The sequence below is a fragment of the Parasteatoda tepidariorum genome, chromosome 8, assembly GCF_043381705.1.
Source record: "Parasteatoda tepidariorum isolate YZ-2023 chromosome 8, CAS_Ptep_4.0, whole genome shotgun sequence".
NCBI lineage: Eukaryota > Metazoa > Arthropoda > Arachnida > Araneae > Theridiidae > Parasteatoda > Parasteatoda tepidariorum.
Genome location: NC_092211.1, coordinates 45,218,138 through 45,238,997, shown reverse-complemented (window position 1 = coordinate 45,238,997; position 20,860 = coordinate 45,218,138). Strand labels below are relative to the sequence as shown.

Here is a 20,860-nt window from a genome sequence, read left to right as displayed (position 1 = left end):
ATGAATGTCATTACCATACAAAAGGGTAATTTTTTTAAAAAATGCTTTCCTCTGTGTAAATTTTACAATTTTGGGTAACGTTGTTTTGATTCCCATAAATAATTTTAGAAATACAGCAAAATTCAAGAGAAGAAATTAACATTAATGAGCCTATATCTTCCAAATTATAGCTATCCTTCTCATTTGATAGTTTAAGAATCCAAACGAGTTGAAACAAAAAGGCTACTTTCATTCAGAAAAAATTATGTATTTATTGTCTGATTTAAATTCAATTAATTTTATACTAAGCCTTTCTTTTGCTGTGAAATCTAAACACAAAAAAGTAATAATACTGCGAAGTTAGTAAAACGCATTCAAATCAGCCAAATTTTATGCTAATCCTTTCTTTTGCTATGATATCTAAACTCCCAAACCGTCATTATATCTATGTCCAAAGTATACTAACTCAATTTCAATGAAAGTTTCGCAAGACAACATGCATAAAATACTTTAATGTCAGTATACGTTTTTATATAATGAATATTACAATTATTGTCGTTTAAAAAGAAAAAGTAACAATTTTGTGCAAAATTTTATGAAGAAAAAAAAACGAAATATTTTTTTTGAACTAAGAGAAAGTAAGAAGGTAATCAAAATAAAACATTTACAGCTCTACATTAAACGGTATGTATATATTATATTGCTTTAATGTAAACCAAATAATACAATTACTTAACTTCGAGCGTATAGCATCAGCAGACAAATTCCACAAAAGGATATAATAAATTAATTCTACATATAATTGAAAGAGTACACTGAGAAAAAAAGTAACTTCAAAATTACCAGAAAAAATAAAATTTACCGTTCAAAAAGCTTGGTAATTTTTACCAAAGAACTTTGGTGATGATTTTGGTAGAATCAACGATAAATATAATTTTATAATATTTGACAGAAATTGGTTTATGCAGTAAAATTTCGTAATTTTATCATACCTTTGATAATCATATAAAAACCAATTTTTCAGTAAAATTTATTTTTCAGTTTCGTGCTTTTCCCTAAATGTGTGGTAATGAGTACAATAATTTTGAAAACCAAAAATTTCTGGTAAGCAGTTACCATATGAACAGAAAAACTACCTAATGAATTGTTTAAAAACCGTATATTTAGGTTTTAATTACGTCACTTTTATTATGTATTTAAATCACGTATTCCTCCGACAGCCTAATCTTATTTGAAACCTTCCCTTTGCTATATCTGATATCACAAGCAGTATACAAAAAAAGCAATATCTCTTTCATCAGGATCTCACCATTATTGTCATTTAATGAAATAGTCAGACCATCGTCTCTAAGCCAGGATGTTACAAAGACGTATTCTTTTCCATTTCCCGATATATCACAGCGAAGAAGAGCTACGTTACCCTTGATGATGAATTCAGCGTCGTATGCCGTCACTTTGTAGTCTTGGAGCACTGCAAAGAAAAGAAAGGAATCAGATGAGATGCTAGGTAAAAAGGCACAGATAGCTTCATTTAGTTGCACTAACAGAAATCTATTTTTTTTTATTACGAGGAATTCGAAAGTGGAAGTCTTTTGTGATGTCTATATTAGCTTTGCTCTTAAGAATTTATTCGAAACTTTCGCATTTAGAGATTATATTTGCATAACTATTGAATGAGAACTTTTTGAATGAGAACGTCAAAAATTTAAGCTGTTTCGATGGTTTTTGTTCGAGTAGCATAAAAATATTTAAGATTTGTTTATACACATTATGTATGCTAGGAATCATGTATGTTAGTCATTATATTTGTATATGTTCCATGGCATGTGTACATATATCACAAGGAATTAGATGAAAACTGCATTTGGCCGAAAAAAAGGATACTTTATGCAACTATAATTATTCAAACTTCTACCCAATGTTAATAGAAAAATAGTAATGGAAATGTAAAATATACTTGACTTAATTAAAGGCGTAAGATTCGATAATTAAATTTTTGATTATGGTCACTATAGCTGTTTCTATTAATGCAAATATTAAGCATAAATGTAACATTGTTTTCTTAGTTGGTAAATAGTGGGACTGAAACTATAGAAATTTATTGATTTGTATTTTTGACCCTAACCAAACTTATAAACCCGGAATTTCCCAGATCTTGCTGCAAGCCTCTCGTTTGTAAGACTCTACTCAGTGTCGTTGTTTCATCTGCATTTTGGAAAGTGCATTTATAGTGTAACCAGTTGCCTACAACATCAAGAATTTTGTTCTTTCAAAGTCAAAGGACCACCTTGGTCGAAATACATTTCACACTGCTCAGAGGAGCCAAAATTAAGGTAAGAAAGTATGGATTTTCATGAGTTTTAATATCTTGCTTGAATTTTGAAGAGGAACTTGACCTTCATTATTGAAATATTTAAAAGAAAAACAGTGACCTCTAAGCTAAGCTCTCAGTTAATAAGAAATAGTCCTTTGCTATTTTTACATGCTTACTATTACCATGAGTTATTTTTACATTCTTACAACTATGAATTTTATAAAATATTTTTTTTTAATATTGCAAAATTTATAAAATATTTTGTTTCGATCAACATGATATAAATTTTTGGATGTCAGTCATAAAGTACAGTTTTCGAAATACATTTATGCGTTTCATTTTTCTTCATTACATTTACTTTTCAAATAAAGCTTTAAATACAAGTTTGCTTTCAAACAAGCTAAAACCAAACTTAATTCTGAATAGCAATTTAGTCCCTGTTATATTAAAAAATACTCTCTTAAATAAATGATAATGATCCTTATAATTATATGTCTACACTAACGCATTGTTATGAGTTAATATAGAAAAATTTTAGAAATAGAAATTTATAGATATCTAATCATATATAATAATTTCACATACACAGTTTTTCTACGTATCCAAAATAAACTATAAAAAATTCCAGAGCAAATTATGGTAAAAAGTACCAGCACTTTAGTTGTTTCATCCATGAAATCCAAATTACAGTAAAATCTATTTTACCGTGAAAAATTTTACCATAAATTTTACAGTAATATTCACTTAATTACAGTGATTCCGTGTTGTTATGTTAGGAATTACTGCAAAAATTATGTCACGTATCAGATTTTTCATTCCGTAGCATTCGATGAAAAGTACCGGAACTCAGACAGTATGAAATAAGTTAATGGCTTTCAATTTTCAATTCCAGTTTTATGAATGCATTTATCCATATCATTTTATTTTAATACATTTATTTTACAAATAAAAGCCTTAAAACACTTTTTAAACAAAAGTTCTAATGTCACAATTTAATTTTGAATAGAATTTTTAAACGGAACCTTATATGGTATATAATAAAATATAATAATTCCAGATGGAACCTATAGTTAATACTGAATAATAATTCATAATAATACAGTTAATACACAATAATTTTAGACAGTCAGTTGTTTTACCCTTTCAGGAATAGACTTTAAAAAATTCAGCATCAAATTATGGTGTAGAGTACCGGCACTTTAGATGCATCACCCGTAGGATCTATGTTTATGGTAAAATATTGTACTTTGATTTTTACTGTAATATTTATTTACTTTGAGTGATTGAGTAATTTTACGCAAATTATAAGTGTAAAAATTACGGTATATCATTTTTGGTCCATATTATGTTCCGATAAAAATGGATTTTACGGTAAAAAATACCCGCATCATGAAAGCGGAAACTTTTTACCGTAATTTGATCTGAAAGTTTTAACAGTTTATTTATTCATCAAAATAATTTTTCTTGGAAAATTTGAATGATTTTGTAAATGTAAGTCGTTTTTCTTTAAATTTGAATTATAGACTAAGAATTAGCCAAACTTTACATTTAATTAATAAAAGATGTTTCTTTGAACCAGCTTTATAATTTCTATTAATAGCAATAAATAAAAATTTCTACTTGAACAAAGTTAATGTCCATTAAATAATAAAACCGAAGACATACCAAGGTAACAGTCAGATTTCGCTATTTTGCAAAAGAGATTACTTAATATCTTCAAGCGATTTTGATAACTAAACTATTTAAAATAAACCAGCCAATTCCGTAATTAAAATAGAATATTCCCAAGATAATAACTTTACTAGATTAATGTTTCGTACATAAATGAGTCTTAACTATAACAAACAAAACATGCACCACTCTTTCGTTATTATTTTAATCTATTCAAATTTTGGAAGCCTTTAAGTTTATTTGAATGAAACGTCTCCTTTATCAAACTTCATCTTAAGCCTCATTCTTATCTGTAAACATTTCTCAGAAAGATTAATCATTTTTGAGCATCTGATTTTGTAGTCTTTTCGGAGGATTTTTATATTTTATAGTCATTTATGTTTCAAAATATAAACTCAACTAATTTAAACTGTCATATTTTGTAAAAGAAATATGGATATATGGATATGGAAATGTGGATATAGGGCTGATAAGAATCAAATCGTTCTATTCTTTTTGAATATTTATTTGTATATCTAAGATATTTGTAAAAGATTTATATATAAAAGAGACTTTGTTTCATATCTCTTTCTTTTACTTTTTATCATTTCTGAGCTAGATATAATGTATATCATGGGCAAATCTAGCAAAATGTTCTTCGGATAATCAAAATTTCTTTGTCAACAAAATAATGAACATTTCATTATTTTAAATCTTGGACTGTCGGATTTTAATTGTGAATAGAGTCAAGTTTCGAAATATAAATTGATTTAGTAAGAAAGCTGTAATATATTTATAAATCCTCGTTTAGATTTTGCCCAGTAATTTGGTATACACACCGAAAAAAGTACGGTTAAAACTACCCGATGATGGTAAAATTTACCATGTTTGTAGTACTTTGGGGATACTAAAAAGTGTGGTAATTTTTAGCCAAGCGCTTTAGTAATGAATTTCGGTAAAATTAACAATGAATTATGGTTTTATTATCATGCAATTTGGTAGTAAATTTGGTAATTTTACCCACAAATGTTGATAATTGTTGGGTCTCGGTTTCGTCTGGCATCATACTAAAAAGCAACTGCAACTCTTAACATCTCAACTAAAACAACTCTAATTTGAAAATTTTAATAAAATAATGTTCACATATGATTAATAATATTAATAATAACTATAATAAAACTGGAATTTCTATCGAACTTGCTGGTCGGAAACGTTAATACAGCCCAAATTTAATTTTTAGATAACATACAAAATTTGGAATGTTGTGTTCAAAGTACTTGATTCTGTATTTCACATATTTCATAGTTTAGTAAACTTATTTTTACTCATTTTAATTTCTATTTTTAAAATTAGCTTTGAACAACCCAACAAAATTTATAAAATTTTACTACGCAATGCTCAATTCTCTGCTTTGAAAATTTATTTATTAGTGAAATGTTAGTCAGTTACCAATTTGTAGAAATAGCTGTTATTATTTATTCTGACGAAGTGTTAGAACTTGAAGGATGTAACTTATAGCTTAAGTTCTTCCAAGAGAATCAATTGTTTTGACACGTTTTGAACTATAACAAAATAAAAAGAAGCGTTACTTAAAAACAGTAATTAAAGCGCCTTTCTGTATTCCAGTTCCCTTGCATTTCTAATAGACACATGGACATTATAATTTTTCCTGACTTCTGAATTGAAACTTTGGCATTAGCAAAGTTTATTCAATAAAAGTATTGTTAAGATTTCAAGCTTTTCATATTTTAATAAGTTATTTCTAAAATGTTAAAACAGAAATAAAAATTCGCAATTCAAAACAGTAGAAAAAAATTTTAAGATAAAATCGTATGTTTCTTGGAATGTTATTCAGTTAAATGGATTTGTATACAGCCTTTATAAAACATTCTATTCCTGAAGAAGAAAACTCTTTTCGATTGCAGCTCTTTAGATGCCTAGTTTTCCTAAAAAGAGTAATTTAATAAAAACTGCTGCTGCCTTTTTTAAAAAGAAAAAGTGTCGGGAGAAAGTTCGATAAAAGTCTTATGTTAAAAAATTCATGCCAGTGTTGCTTTTGTTTTAGAAGATAAAATTTTTAAGCAAAAAAAAAAATTTTGTTTTATAATAAATTTTTTCTCAAAATGTATCAGTGCTATATCAAAATGAATTATAGATACACTTTTCTTCAAAGGAATAAATTACGAAACAAATTAATTTTAAATTACTTCAAACTCTCCCTTTTTTGGTTTTCATTTTGTAGAAAGTAGTTGTAAAGGCTTTCAGTGAAATAAGTAAATCTAGTATTTAACCAAAATAGCTTAAAACTTGCTATGTTTTTTATCTATCTGTCTATCTATCTATCTATATATATATATATACAATCTATCTATACTCTTTATACAGGGTTCCCACTCTTTCANTTACATATATATATATATATATATATATATATATATATATATCAGAAGAAAATATTTTAAAATGAAGTAGTAGAAGTAAGTACCTCTTACGACAGCGAAGTCATTAATATGCAATAACAAGCTAAATAGGAAACTAAATTACCATTCTGTTAAATCACTAAAGGAGCTAACAAAATGGAAAAATATTTAAAAGAAATTATGGTGGGAGCACTGACATACATGGCAGCATCGTCAGGGGGGTTTCACCATGCAACCTGTGCTGGAGCAATTTCAGTTCTTGTAGATTGGCGGGACAATGGAGCAGTATTTAGTTGACAATCTGATTTACGTCGGACTTTCATATGGAGAATACCAGGTCCCTGTTATCCTCAAAATAACACCATTGAATTACACCGAAACGATGGTGCAGGATTGCTCGTTTGTGGTAAAATTATACTGAGCTCCAGAACAGATCTGCATGTTTGAATTGTTACCATATCAGGTCAAATTAATCGGCACATCATTCTGGACCAATACGTACGCTTGTTTAGGGTTGCCATGTGAGCAGAATTTGGGTTTATCTATAGAAATATCCTTCCTCACCGAGCAAAAATTGTAAATGAATTGCCATTAATCTGAGAAGATCATTGGTACGGAATGGTCAGGATTCTTAAACTTCAATCCGATCGAGACTGTGTGGGATATGCTTAGACTACGAGTTGCAGTCTGTACGAGTTGCATACTACCTCCTACGTACATCGGTACTTCGGCGAGCACTGCTTGCTGAGTGGAGTAATATTTCCCAGGTACAGCTTGATAATTTGATATTCAGAATGCCTAGACGTTATAAGAACATTTCACCTCATGGGAGACATAAAATGACAATGGAGACAACCATGATACCAATAATCATACCAATAATATTATATTGAGTTTTTATAAATAAGATTTTATTTAAAATTTCTCTAGGCAGCAAAAATCATAGTTTTCACTCAGACATGTAATACCTTTTTTGCTCTTTTTAGTTTTGTTTAATAAATGAGCCTCATAAATAAGTCACGTTTTTTGGTTATTATTTTCAGTTTTAAATAAATTGGCGTAGAAATTTGTTTGATACTATTTCAATGAAGTGAAGAAAGATGAAAGGGAAAATAATTTTATTTTAAATAAGTAGCATAAATTTTCATTTATCTAATAATAAGAATTAGTATTTTTGTTACAAGAGTTTAGTACATAAGTTTACTTTTTTTACTTTTGAAAAAAATTAATTTAATTTGGTGTATCTGAATAAGAATAAATGCCTTAAATATATTTTGCTTCTCTTTTTCTTCAAGTAAGGCGATACATATGAAAACATCCAATTGAAAATTCGATTAAAGAAATTGCATATTTAAATAAATATTCATACACGATTGGATTCAGACATGACGCCTTTAGATGAATTTTTATTAGTTTCGGATACAATCATGTAAATAAGCTTTACGACCCGTTAAATTATTCGTAATTTGATATTTTCAAAATAAGATAAAAATAAGCAAGCGGGGACAAGGTACTCTGAATAAGTTTTGTAAACAAATACTCATAAAATTACATTATAATATTTATTTTAATAAACAATTACTTCTAAATTTAAATATCCAATTACATTAGCTTTTCTATTTGTTGTCCATTATTTCAATATGAATTAATTTAAAAAGGGTAGCATTAATTCGGTACTTACATTAAAACAACAAATTCATATTTTAATCTATGCTTTATAAGGAAGTTAATTGTTTTACGCTGTTTATGTTAGAGGAAATATAAGAAAATACATAAACTGTAAAGTAGGCATTGTTTCTTTTTAAAGAAAACAATGGCATATTACTTAGATGCTCCAATAAAAAAATCTGAGTAAATATCTAGTGTATATTTTCCGAGTAGCAAAATATATGATTAATGCATACTTTGAACAAAATCAAAAGATTTTACGAAAAAAATATATAAGATAAATAAATTTTAAAAAGTAAAATATAAGTTCGTATTAAAGAAATTTAATGACAAAAATAGTACTTAAACAAAGATTCCGTCAATGACAAGTTCTGAATTGAAATTTTGTTGGGTGATTTTACTATATTTGTATTTTCATGAATTCGATAATTAACACAGTAATCAAAAGTAAAAGATTTTATTACGTTTCTTAAGATACTCAACTCTAATATATTTTCGGAACAAGGCTTTGTCATTTTTAAGTAAAAAGAGTTTACATGATTTTAAATTTTTTATATCAATAATTAATATAATTATATTTTTTTGATGTGAATTTAAGTATATATTAAAAAGTTTCCTTTTTTATTTGAAGTAAAGGAAATATATAGAAATATTTTTTTTTTTAAATTGTCACTATCATATCCTGATTTTACCACAGTATCGAAGATAAAGCAATAGTTAAGGCTTTATCTTCAATGGTAAAGGCAATGGTTTTTAATTCCAGATAATAGACGTGGCTCATGTTTGAACTTGTAGCACACTCTTATAATTTCACATAATCAGTCGTAGGAGTCCTATAAAGGTACATGAAGTAAGGTACAGTGAGGAAAAAAAAGGTATCACCCTGAATGATCTAATGATCAAATTTTCACGTACTAAGTGTCAATCTTAACGATTTCTGGGGGTGACTTTAAATATGCCAATCAGATAGTGTTATTATTAATCAAGTTACGAAAACTGACACAAAAACATACTTTCTCGGAATAAACATGTATTATTATTATTTTTTTACATATTTAGATTCTTAACCTTCAAAATATAGGGGGTAGCCACAATCTGGGAAATACCTTCCCCATAGTTTGGTCAGGCGAGCGATCCAAATGTCGGACCCCTTAATGTTAATTTCATTTCTGCGTTTTAAGTCATATTTTTAAAACTAATTAACCGATTCGAAAGAAATTACACCTACTCATAAGACTAGTTTACTCAAAAATAATTTCATGTGAAAAATAATTTTTAGTAACTTTTTATTATTTAATTTAATTGTGGATGAAAAAATTTTGAATAATGAGTTAGAATTTTTTTATACCATATTAATCTTCGTATTTTTTTATTGCAAAATCTGAAGTTTCAAGAGTTTTTGTTTAGTAGAAGCCGAAAAAAGTTAAACAAATTATTTTTAAAAAAACAATTTAACGACAACGAAGAAATATTTAAATGGGGCGATTACCATCTAAATGTAGATAACTTACAAGAAACTTGACTTAAACACACTTAGCGTAAAATTTCATTCATATTTTCTTCTCTAATAACTGGATGCTAATTCTTTTTTTTTACATTAGAAAATACGATTTTTCTTTTTTTGTCGTCTAAAATTTATTCTTAATTTAATAAAGAAATTTGAATAAAACTTTTTATTGAACAAAAAACATTTTATTCAATAAATAATAATAAATTGTTTTAATACTTTAGTGGAGGGTTTTTTTAAAGTAAAATTGTTGCTTAAATTGTTGCCAAGTTTTTATTAAAAGAAAACTTATAATTATTGACAGATAGTTTAGAATTAAATCTTGTTAAGAAATTAAAAATATTCTACTGATCAAAATTATTCGATGCAAAACAGGTGACTATTTACTAAGCGTACTATTTTTTCGAATGAATTAAAAATAAAGATAAATTATAAATTGTGTTTTTTTTATTATTTCTTAGTTATTTGAGTTATGTAAATTAAATGAGTACATGTGCAGAGTAAAAATAACAACAGTTTGCTTTGTTTTTAAAATGAACAAAAAAATACGGACATATAATTTTATTCTGACGTTCAAACCTATTCTCACCCGCTAACTTTTAGAAAGTTACCCTTTTAAAAAGATAGTGTTGAAAACTTTTTCTTAAAAAGCTGTTAATATTGTTTCTCAACTTTAGCGCAATTCAAAAAAATATTGTTTTGTGAGTAAAATGCACTATATGCCTTCTAAATTTGTTGATCGAATCTTGAAACATCCTGTATACAATAACAGATTATCAGTTTTATTAACACACGTTAAAACTATTTTTTTTATTTTGAAGTAATTTTTACTGTGCCTTAAAAACAGGCATGCTATTTAATTTACCAAACATCAAAAATTTTATTTTTACTGAGTGCTTTATAGAGTCACTAAAGAAACTTTTACTTCTTCTTAGAGTCGCAAAATGAATTTTTACGGCTTCAACTACTCATTTTTGATTTACTTTTGCTTCTTTTTATCTAAGCATTGAACAAAATAATGCCATTCTTGTCGTGTTCAGAATTGAATATTTCGACTTATACAACCGGGGATCTCAAGAATCTGATATAAACGGAAGAGTCAAAGTTGTAACATCCTTATAAATTGCATCCCATATGGGTGGGGTTGAAAAATATTGCATTCTCTTTCCCTTTCACTCCTCATTCGTCCGATGCATCCCTCTTCCTATGGAATTCTAGAACATTCGAAAAAGGAAGTATCATTTTTGTTTCGAAGCATTTCCATTCTAAAGAGATCTAATGCAGACGATATTTTTGAATAAAAAGTATTCGGATAGAACGCCTCGGTAAATTTGAAACGAACCGTAGTATAGAACCAGAAATAAACATTACATTTGCGGTGAATAGGAAAAAAAAGATATTGTCCATTATAAATCTAGAAAAAAGATAAAGGAAGAGAAATGGGACATTTAGTTTAAAGGAGAGGAATTTTATTTTCACTGGAGATGACCACCTGATCCTTTAGGAACATGACCATAGCATTCTTATCTCTTCTTTTTTTATATTTCATTCAGGATATGACCTCTTCTATGCACTATTAAGTGAAAAGGAGAATGTTGCTTGAATAGAGACAACTTTTTTAGATATATTTTTATACTTTATCCCAAGTCGTCTCTTTCTAACATTTCGTTTTTGAAGTGTAATGTTATTCTTTTGAAAGGGAAAAAAAGATAATATTATAGAGAATGTCCCTGCTATTTTTTGTATTGCAGCACAACTTCGAAGATGAAAAACATTTGATTGAGTTAGAGATCTGAAAGAGTATTTCTTCCATTTCTAATATTATGATGTATGTTTGTATTGTAGAAAATGTTTGCCTTATGCCTTATATTATGGGTTATATTTGGGAAAATGTTTTGTTTTTGTACTAAAAGTTTCAAAAGAACATTTATTACGTCAAAAATCGTGATCCGAATAGATGATTTCGAGTTCAGTACGAAATTAAGGCCAGCATTGATGTAAGATTTAAATTTAAAGTGCGGCAACACTTTTATTTATCATTGTGATTTTAAAATTTTGAATAATTTTATTTTGAATAATTAAAATCAAGTGTAGATTCACTTTTTTGAGATAACTTCTAGATTTTAGATAAAAATTTAAATGAGGAATTTTAACTTTTGACCACACTTATTAATACAAATTTAGGAAAAAATACAAATTAGGAAAGAAAATTTAATCGAATAAATAGTTTTAATATCATGCTTTGAAATATCTTAATATAATATTTATCTAATTTTATCACCTATTACAAAGTAATCATTTATTCTTAATTTTGTCAAAGTTATTACCAAAGTGCTTCGGTAAACATTGTCAAATTTTTTGGTGTCCCCATTGAACCAGAAGCACTGAAAATTTTACCATATTAAAAATATTTTAAAATTACTATTTTTACCATATTTTTCACAATGAGAACTATACCATACTATTTTTCTCATTGTGAAAAAATAAATTCAGTGTCTTACCAGGAGAGCAAAATGTGAAAGTTTGATGTCTTTTAAGTATTTAGAACGTGAGTGAGAACCACCTTCTTCTTCTTCTTAGGCATCACAGCCGGTTACCATCCAAGGCCATCCCAGTCAGTTTACCCCCATCTAGATCTATTCAATGATATATTTCTGCATCTATTTATTCCCAAGTCCTTGAACCACTTCTCTACTCTATCTAAACATCTTGTTCCAGGGATTCCTCCTTTTATTTTTCCCTCTAGTTTTTTTGAAGTTCATTTAACAGGATTTTCATCACTTTATCGAAATACATGTACTAGCCACCTTTTTTAAGAAACCTTGATCATTTTTTACCATGTTAGGTTCTCCGCATTTTTATTGTAATTTAAGAGTGAGAACTTAGAGATGAATTATTAATGTCCGTAAAAACTTCTCTTGGTTCTTATAGTGTACAAGACATACTCAGATACTAGAAGACTTGTTTGCAAGGTAGTAGGTAAAAGCAGTCCCACTCGTTTAAAATATTGGGAATACTGAAACACAACTTTGTAAAATATCATAAGAAATGCTGTAAATTTAACAAACTAGAATGATTTAAAAGAATGCATAGTGTGTAAAGTCTGAAAAAGTGTTTTGTTCACTTTTAGTGTGCTAGATATAATTGTAAACACAGCATATACTGTACACAGAGAAAAAGTATGGTAAAAACTACGAAATTATGGTAAAATTTACTGTGTTTCAAGCTCTATGGGAACACCAAAAAGTTTGGTAATTTTTACAGAAATGCTTTGATAATGATTTTGGTAAAATTAACAATAAAATATGTTCTATAATGTGTGATAAAATTTGATAATTTTATCAAGATACCTTAGGGCATGGCATGAAAACCATTTATTCGGTTAAATTTACTTTTCTGTTATTTTTTGCTGAATGCGTGGTATTATAATTTTGAAAACCAGAATTTCCAGGTACCTTTACCATAAGAAAGGAAAAATTACCAAAAGAATGGTTTAAATGAAATATATTTTGGTTTCATCAACTAGAATTATGTTTTATGTTTTTACCAGATATATCCTTAACATACAGAGCAGTAATTTTAATATAACTTTTTTTCCGTGAAAGACAATGTTATAAACAAATTTATTTAAGGGTTTATGTAGTTAAGCATGTTCCATTTATTTTCCTTTTTAACAGAATTTTCCAAAAATTGTTAAATCTAGCGTTTTAAATATAAAACAATAAATTTCTATAGTTCATTAATTATAATGTATAGAAATATTAAATTGGACATTGTTTTTGATACATTGCTGAAGATATAAAACTGCTCCCTAAGGAAGATTTAACTTCCGTATCAAATCTCGGCAAAAATACTTAAAAAATATATTTTATCATTGCATAGTCACAACACTGATTTTATTTCTGAAGACTACTAATGTAATTTTCGTAAATAACCTAATTTTATTTTTAGGCAAGTTCTCTTTAAAACTTTAAAACTAATATTTATAGATTTATATAAATATTTCATAAAGCACCTAGATCTGAGTAATTGAATTCATTCAAAAAATGCAATGGGTTAATATTATATCAATCGGCATCAAAGCATGGCAAAAGAATTTTTTAAAAATATATTTTATCATTGCATAGTTTTTTTAAAAATTGCAATTTCTTTGTAACACATTAACTGTTTGTATTAACATTATTTGTAAGAAAATTAAGAATTTTATGCCAATTAAGATTTAACTCATTTCTTGTAATATTTGTTTAAAAAATCTACGTTACTGATTTTATTTTTGAAGACTATTAATGCAATTTTCTTGAATTACTTAATTTTATTTTTTAGATGAGTTCTCTTTAAACCTTTTAAATTAATATTTATAGATTTATATGAATCTTTCATGAAACAGCGTTCATTCAAAAAATGCAAGAGGTTATAACTTTATATCTTATCCCTCCATGTTTTGATTATTATAAGGTCATAGTCATTGCAGTTATTGCAGATCATATTCTCAAAGATTTTGCATGCTTTTTTTTCTTTCTTTGAACTTATAAAACTGGCAAAATAAAAATTCATGTAAAATAAGATTAATATTCGTTTAACATTTTATTAATTTAATAAGCACTCATTTTGATTTTATATAAATTTAATAATTTTCGCTTGAATCAGTGAAACGCTTTAAATATGTTCAAACTTTGACTGTGATTCTTAAAGCTGATCCATTGTACCTCCAAATTTCACTAATCTTCCTCTTCTTAATTGCGTAACTCATAGTTTTGAAACATGATTGAGAAGGATAATTAAATTTACCTTTTATGAAGTTTAGACAAACACAATTTGAACTAATTTAGTACGTAACCAGTGACAGATGTAAATTTATGATACTTTGCAAGTTTTATACGTTGTAATCATTGCATCATTTATTCTTTCTATGAGTATTTGTCCTTAAATAAAAAAATTCTAATATAGTTTTACAACAAAATACACAATATCTGCTCCTAAAGTAAATTGATAAAATGCATTTTTAGAAATAAAAATGATTTAACGTTAAACTGAGTTGAGTTTCTCAAATCCATAATTTTGCGATTTTGAATTAATCGTTTGTTTTAAATTTCTTCAAATAGTATAATCTTCTTCTAATAAATAATTAAAAATAACTAGCTGAAATATATAACTAGTAGTATTTTCACTTAAAGACGGATGTTTTTACTTTCATAAATTAGCTTTCAATGAAAGTATTTAAATTAGTAAATATGGTAATTGTTCTGGTATTAATATTTAAGATATAACATTTTAACTTCGATATTAAACCAAACTCAGTTCATACTTCTTATTCGGACAAGGAAAAGTATTTTATTTTTCTGTTAGTATTTTTTACATGAAATATCTCATGGAATTTCCATTTCCATCAATGGAATTTCCACCAATAGAATGAGGGATGTTATAGTTAAGATTGATATGAATTTTATTTGTGTACCAGTGCAAGATACTACCATCATTTTCAAGTTTTTCCAATATTTCAAAAGGAAAGTTTTAGGTAACAAAATAATATATAAGCATTAAAATCGAACTTTTAACTTCCGGTTACAATTAGAATTTCTTGAATCCAATGGGCCTGATATTTAATTTAATTAACCATCGAGCAATTAAATATTTACTCTCAGCAAAAGTATTCGCTTATATGCAATTAAATTATGCGCAAAAATGAATAACTACGATAATTAGAGTTATATCATAAAAAATAGTAAATAAAAATCAAACATAGTCATTAATTAAAGCAAGTCATCTTTAAAAATTCAGATTAATAACAAGTACATCCCACATTAAGAATGTCAAAAATTTAACTAGGTAAACAAAAATTTATTCAAATGAAGTTAATAACAAAAAAGTAAGAAAAAACAAATAAACCCCAAGTCACAACCGCAAATGAAGTATGTAAGAATAACTCTTCATTCTTACATCACTCTGCGATGCAGAGTTAGAAAACATAATTCAAACGATCTAATTAAGCCTAAGATAAATTCATTTGCTCTTCAAACATATATCAACCTCTCTCCAAATGAAAAAAAAATAACAAGAGTCAAAATACTAAAAAAGAATGAAAGAAAATAAACAAATCAGAAGAAGTCAAAGCTAAAAAAAATGTTTCCTCGGGTTTCAAAATTTGCATATATCTATAGAAATTTTGAGAAAGACGAATCTGGCAACAAGAAAGGAATGCGGTTGATCTTTGGAAAAGATTCTATGCCTCTAGGCTTAAAAAGCAAGCTTCATTTTCTCTCGTTCTTTTTTTTCATCGCATTTTTTCAATTTTTTTCTTTTAATCATGGCATTATTCAAAGAAAAAGGTTTCTTTGCGCCGCCACATCAACTGGAATTTCTGGAGCAAAAATTAACATACTTTGAGGAAAGGCTGGGCGAAGAAAAATAACTTTTTGAAGTATCGCAGTCGGTTTATTTACTGAGAACAAAATTCTAATGAATATTTATTCGTTTTCATTCGATTCTACGGTTTGCGCGCCATTAATTTCAGGGGGAGATATTTTCTTCGGAACAAATATTGTTTCTGATTTAGCGAAATTTATTGTTTTCTCTCGGTTTCGCAATAAACAATTGAAATTTGGAATTGTCACAGTTTCAATGTAATATAAACAAAAATAAATTGAAAAACTCGTAAACTTTCTATTTTAGCCGTAGATATTTTGTAATTTATGGAAGGACGCTTATTACTCGTTCTTTTATTAATGGGAATCAAATTATTATGAAAATTCCATTAACAGAAAAGAAAGAAATAATTTATTAGCTCAATTTAAACTAGAAAACTCTATTTATTAATATTCCATTTTCCAAGTTAGTTCCAGAATGTTATCTCCGATGACATTAAAATTCAAGTCAAAATTAGAACAATATCTATTATATCAGTCTAGATCAAGTGAATTCGTTAACTTTATCCACCTCATCAGTGGATATCAATTAAAGTAATTTTTAGAATATTATCCATTATAAAAAGGGATAAAAAAATTTATTCAAGAAAATTATCCACTTCATCAGTGGCTATCAATTGAAGTCATTTTTAGAATATTATCAATTATAAAAATGGGTAAAAATTAAATTTAGTCAAGAAAATTATCCACTTCATCAGTGGCTATCAATTAAAGTCATTTTTTGAATATTATCCGTTATGAAAATGAGTAAAAATTAAATTCATTCAAGAAAATTATCCACTTCATCAGTGGCTATCAATTAAAGTCATTTTTTGAATATTATCCGTTTTGAAAATGGGTAAAAATTAAATTTATTCAAGAAAATTATCCACTTCATCAGTGGCTATCAATTAAAGTCATTTTTAGAATATTATCCCCCATAAAAATGAGTAAACATTAAATTTATTCTAGAAAACTATCCTCGTTATCAATAAATAACAATAAAAGTGATTTTTGATGCTTTGCAGCCCATAACACTGAGTAATTCTAGAATATAATCCCCTTTTATAAGGAAAAATAATTGAATTCTAGAACAGTATCTACGATTTCTGCAAGTAGAAAACTGTATAAGAGACACGTTGCAATAAGAAACTGCGCTTTGTAATGCATGAAGTGAAGCTTTTTTTTTTTTCTCCTTATAAAAGGTTTCAATTCTGATAATTTTGCATGAATATAGTTCAGCACTATTAATTTCTAAAATTAAAAAAAATTCACTAATTTTATGTAAAATATAATTAATACTTGCAGAGCGATAATTATTCAATTTTATGTATGGTTACCACATTTGAGCAGAATAAATAAACTTGAAATGCACAGTGGCAAATATAATTAAGGCGACTGCCCACGTTCGGTGAACTTTTTTTTAAAAAAATAAATTTTTAAAAACTTTTATGCTTAGTTATATAAAATGGGATAAAAAATGACACAAATAAGAAAAATTAAAACAATATATTTTATAGTTTGTAAAATTTTGTTGAAATTAGGTCAAAAATTAGTGATTTTTAAGAGTTACGCTGAACACTCTCAACTTAGTTGTGCGTATTAAAATACAATTTCCTTTGGAATATATATTATTCTAACCCTTTTCTGTGTTCTGAACTAAAAGTTAATCAAAATTTTAAAAATTCGGTGAAATATGCCCAATTACGTAGAAAAACAGCAAAATAACGATATATTTTTTAAGTTTTTTTGATTTACATAGCTATAAAATAATCAAATATTGAAATAGAATTTTAGTTCTAGTTCAGAACACAGATAATATTATTTATAACAGTGTTAAAAAATTGAATCATAAAATTCCTAATAGTTTTTGAGAAATAAGGTCCAGCGGGAATCGAAAAACGGAAAAATTCAGTTTTCCAGAAAACACATTTTAAGATTTATTTGTACAGTAAAAGTAAATTACATTTATCATACAAACATTAAACTATCTAAAAAGATATACCAAACCTTCATATACTCTATACTTGTTTAAATTGGACTTTTCACTGAATATTCTTTTTTTCTTGATCCTTTTTTCAATAAGTTGAAAATCTCCGTACAAATGCTCGATTTACTATTAGTAAACATTCGTTTATTTTTTGTCATTTTAGAATTTAATTACTTTAGAAATACAGGTGATAATAACACTGTATAGCTTGAGTTAGGTATAAAAAACAATAAAAGTGCAATTTCATATCAATACATAATTAAATATTTTAAAAATTTGAGTATGAAATTAGTACATTATATGTTTGTGTAATACACCATTACACAAAATTATAACCAATAAAACATATTTCTTTTATACTAAATACTAATTTTACTCTATTTTGTGCTTTGAACTAAAAGTATAAAATTTATATAAAAAAATTTAAAATATATGCAATATTAAAAACACAATATTTAAAATAACATTTTACGAAGATTTTTGAAAAAAGAAAGAAAAGATTTTTGAAGAAAATTAAAAATAACTAAAAAAATATCAAATTCTATCGAAAAAATTTCAAAATATAACTAGAATCTTGTTCAAGAACGGAATGTAAAGCGCGTGAATCAATTAGAAAACAAAATATGTAAACATCATAGCAGTTGCCATTCAAAACATATTTCTTAAAGAAATATCATTAATAAATAATTGCCAGATGCATTTCAATACATTTATAATTATTATTAATATTATTTTATGGCTTTTTACTGAAAAGAAAACAAAAAACCAACGCATAACAGCTTTGTTTACATTAAATTCTGTCATTTTTTATTCACTTCCGGTTTTTCAGAATGTGACTTCCGGTTTTTAAATCGGCTATAACTTTACAAATAATTATCAGAAAATTAAAAGTAAAACATTTTTGGAATCTTGAAAGTTCATACTTTGATAGTTCATCAGAATTACGTAGTATATAAGTTGGTTAAGGGTAGGGATAAGTTAAAATAACATAGTTTTTTAGTTTGGAAATGAAATACTTAGAATTTAAAGCTTTCTAATTATAGATTATAAGCATGTGCAACTAGTTCTCTAATTATAGGTTCTAAACATTTGCGAACATTACATATGCATGCAAAATGTAAACATTTGCTTTTAATATTTTATGAAAATACATTGTACCACAGATCAAGTTTTGATAACTGATATTTTTCCTTTCACTTTATTGGTAAAAAAAGTATGCAAGCAATTTTAAATAATGTAAGACTAATGTGAATTTGACTCCTCTAAGCGTAAATAAATTATAAAAAAGTAAAAATGCACGCTGGAAAAGCAAATTCATTTTATGCTTATAAAATTCATAATTAATTTTTATTGTTTATGTTAGTTTAACGGGAGCTAACGAAAATAAAAATAAAAAAGCGAACTCCATTTTGGGAAAGCTAAAGCTTAATTGGTAATTAATGCGATAAATTTTAACAATATTTGTCCCTCTCGTTTAAAAATAATAATTCCAAAAATTAAACGTATAAATTATATCGAGTTATGCTCCAAAAAATCTTAAAAAGTCGGAGAAATGAAATCATTAGTTAACAGAGAAAAATATATTTCGACAATATACTGTGTGGTATTCTTATTTCTAATAAAAAGAAGAAAAAAACTAAATTTTGTTAATAAATCTCAAAATATACTGCTTTTAATCTATTCATTTGATAATTTTTCCATTCGTACAGAAACGGTTTACCGTAAAGCCTGATTTTTCTAAATTATATTTCTTATTACTGCAAATTTGATTTTAAAAAAAACTCAGAACTGAAGTAGATTTCAGCAGGTAAGTGGGTTTTATACCATACTTTTAGGTATCATGATAAAGTTAACCAAATCTTACCACATTCACCAAATTTTTTTCATAGATTATAAAATCACATTTTATTGAATTTATATTCAAAGCACTTCTGATACCAAAAATTTTGCCGTTTCCATAGAACCGTAAATAGTTTAATTGTACCATATTCTAATAGTTTTGACCATACCTTATTTCTCTGTGTACTATTTATGTAATTTATAAAGAGTGTCAAAATATTACAATATTTTCAGTACAAATATAACAATAAAATTAAATTTGTATAGAAGCTAGCGTACCATTTAAACTATTAATGCTTCCAAACGTCTTTATACTTTATCTCATTAATTATAACTCAAAATATTTCTTTTCGAACCTTTTCGAAATAATAATATTAAACACCAGATGCAAATTTATCATACTAAAAAGAATTACATAATTTTTCGCGAAGATTAAGGCAGCAATAATACATCCATAAAGTGGATCTTAACGCAAAATTTCACCGCCAAATAAAAATGGTTAATACTTAAGAGATGCGATGGGAAAACCATTTCAAAGAGGAAAAATATTCAAATATAAATTTCCTGCAATTAAGGAAAGCTAATTTCAACCATTCCAGAACTCCCTCGCTCTTTGCTTCTAAAGTTGCCGTCGCCTCTCTTTTAAAAGATTCGAAAGCGGAAATTAATTTTAGCAATTACAGTAATTGACGTTACCCATCCGCAAAAATGTTTCTCTTTCTTTCAGAAAAATAAAAATTTTCTTCCTCGATTTCAATTATCTGCCCCCTATTTTCTCCGCAGAACGAGCATTAATAACTCTAGATACCCCCTCTGTGGAGTAGATCTCCCCATTTTGGATACCCCTTCCGATTCTTAAAGTCGTTTTCGCATCCATCTTCAAGTGGCATATTCGAATGTGAAGGAGAGAAAGTTATTGATTTTTTTTTTCAGAATTTTTCAGCTCTTGGATTTTGGTTTTCAAAGTGACACTTTGAGGTCCTGAGTCTGAAACTTAACCTCGTCTCAAAAAAGAAAGTTAGTTATTAATAGCAATCTATTTCCGAGGTCTTAATTTTCTTTCTAACTCTAATGAGTTCCTAAGAGGAGATA

The 20,860-nt window shown here is 26.9% G+C and overlaps 1 protein-coding gene across 1 annotated transcript in view; it reads right to left on the bottom strand.

Moving 5' to 3' along the window:
- Nucleotides 1–20,860, bottom strand: part of LOC107452972 (cell adhesion molecule Dscam1) — a 245,490-nt gene that overhangs the window by 138,307 nt on the left and 86,323 nt on the right. Inside the window, exon 3 of the mRNA XM_071184720.1 lies at nt 1,289–1,450. Coding sequence (XP_071040821.1) covers nt 1,289–1,450 — 162 coding nt within the window. The remainder of the gene's footprint in view (nt 1–1,288; nt 1,451–20,860) is intronic.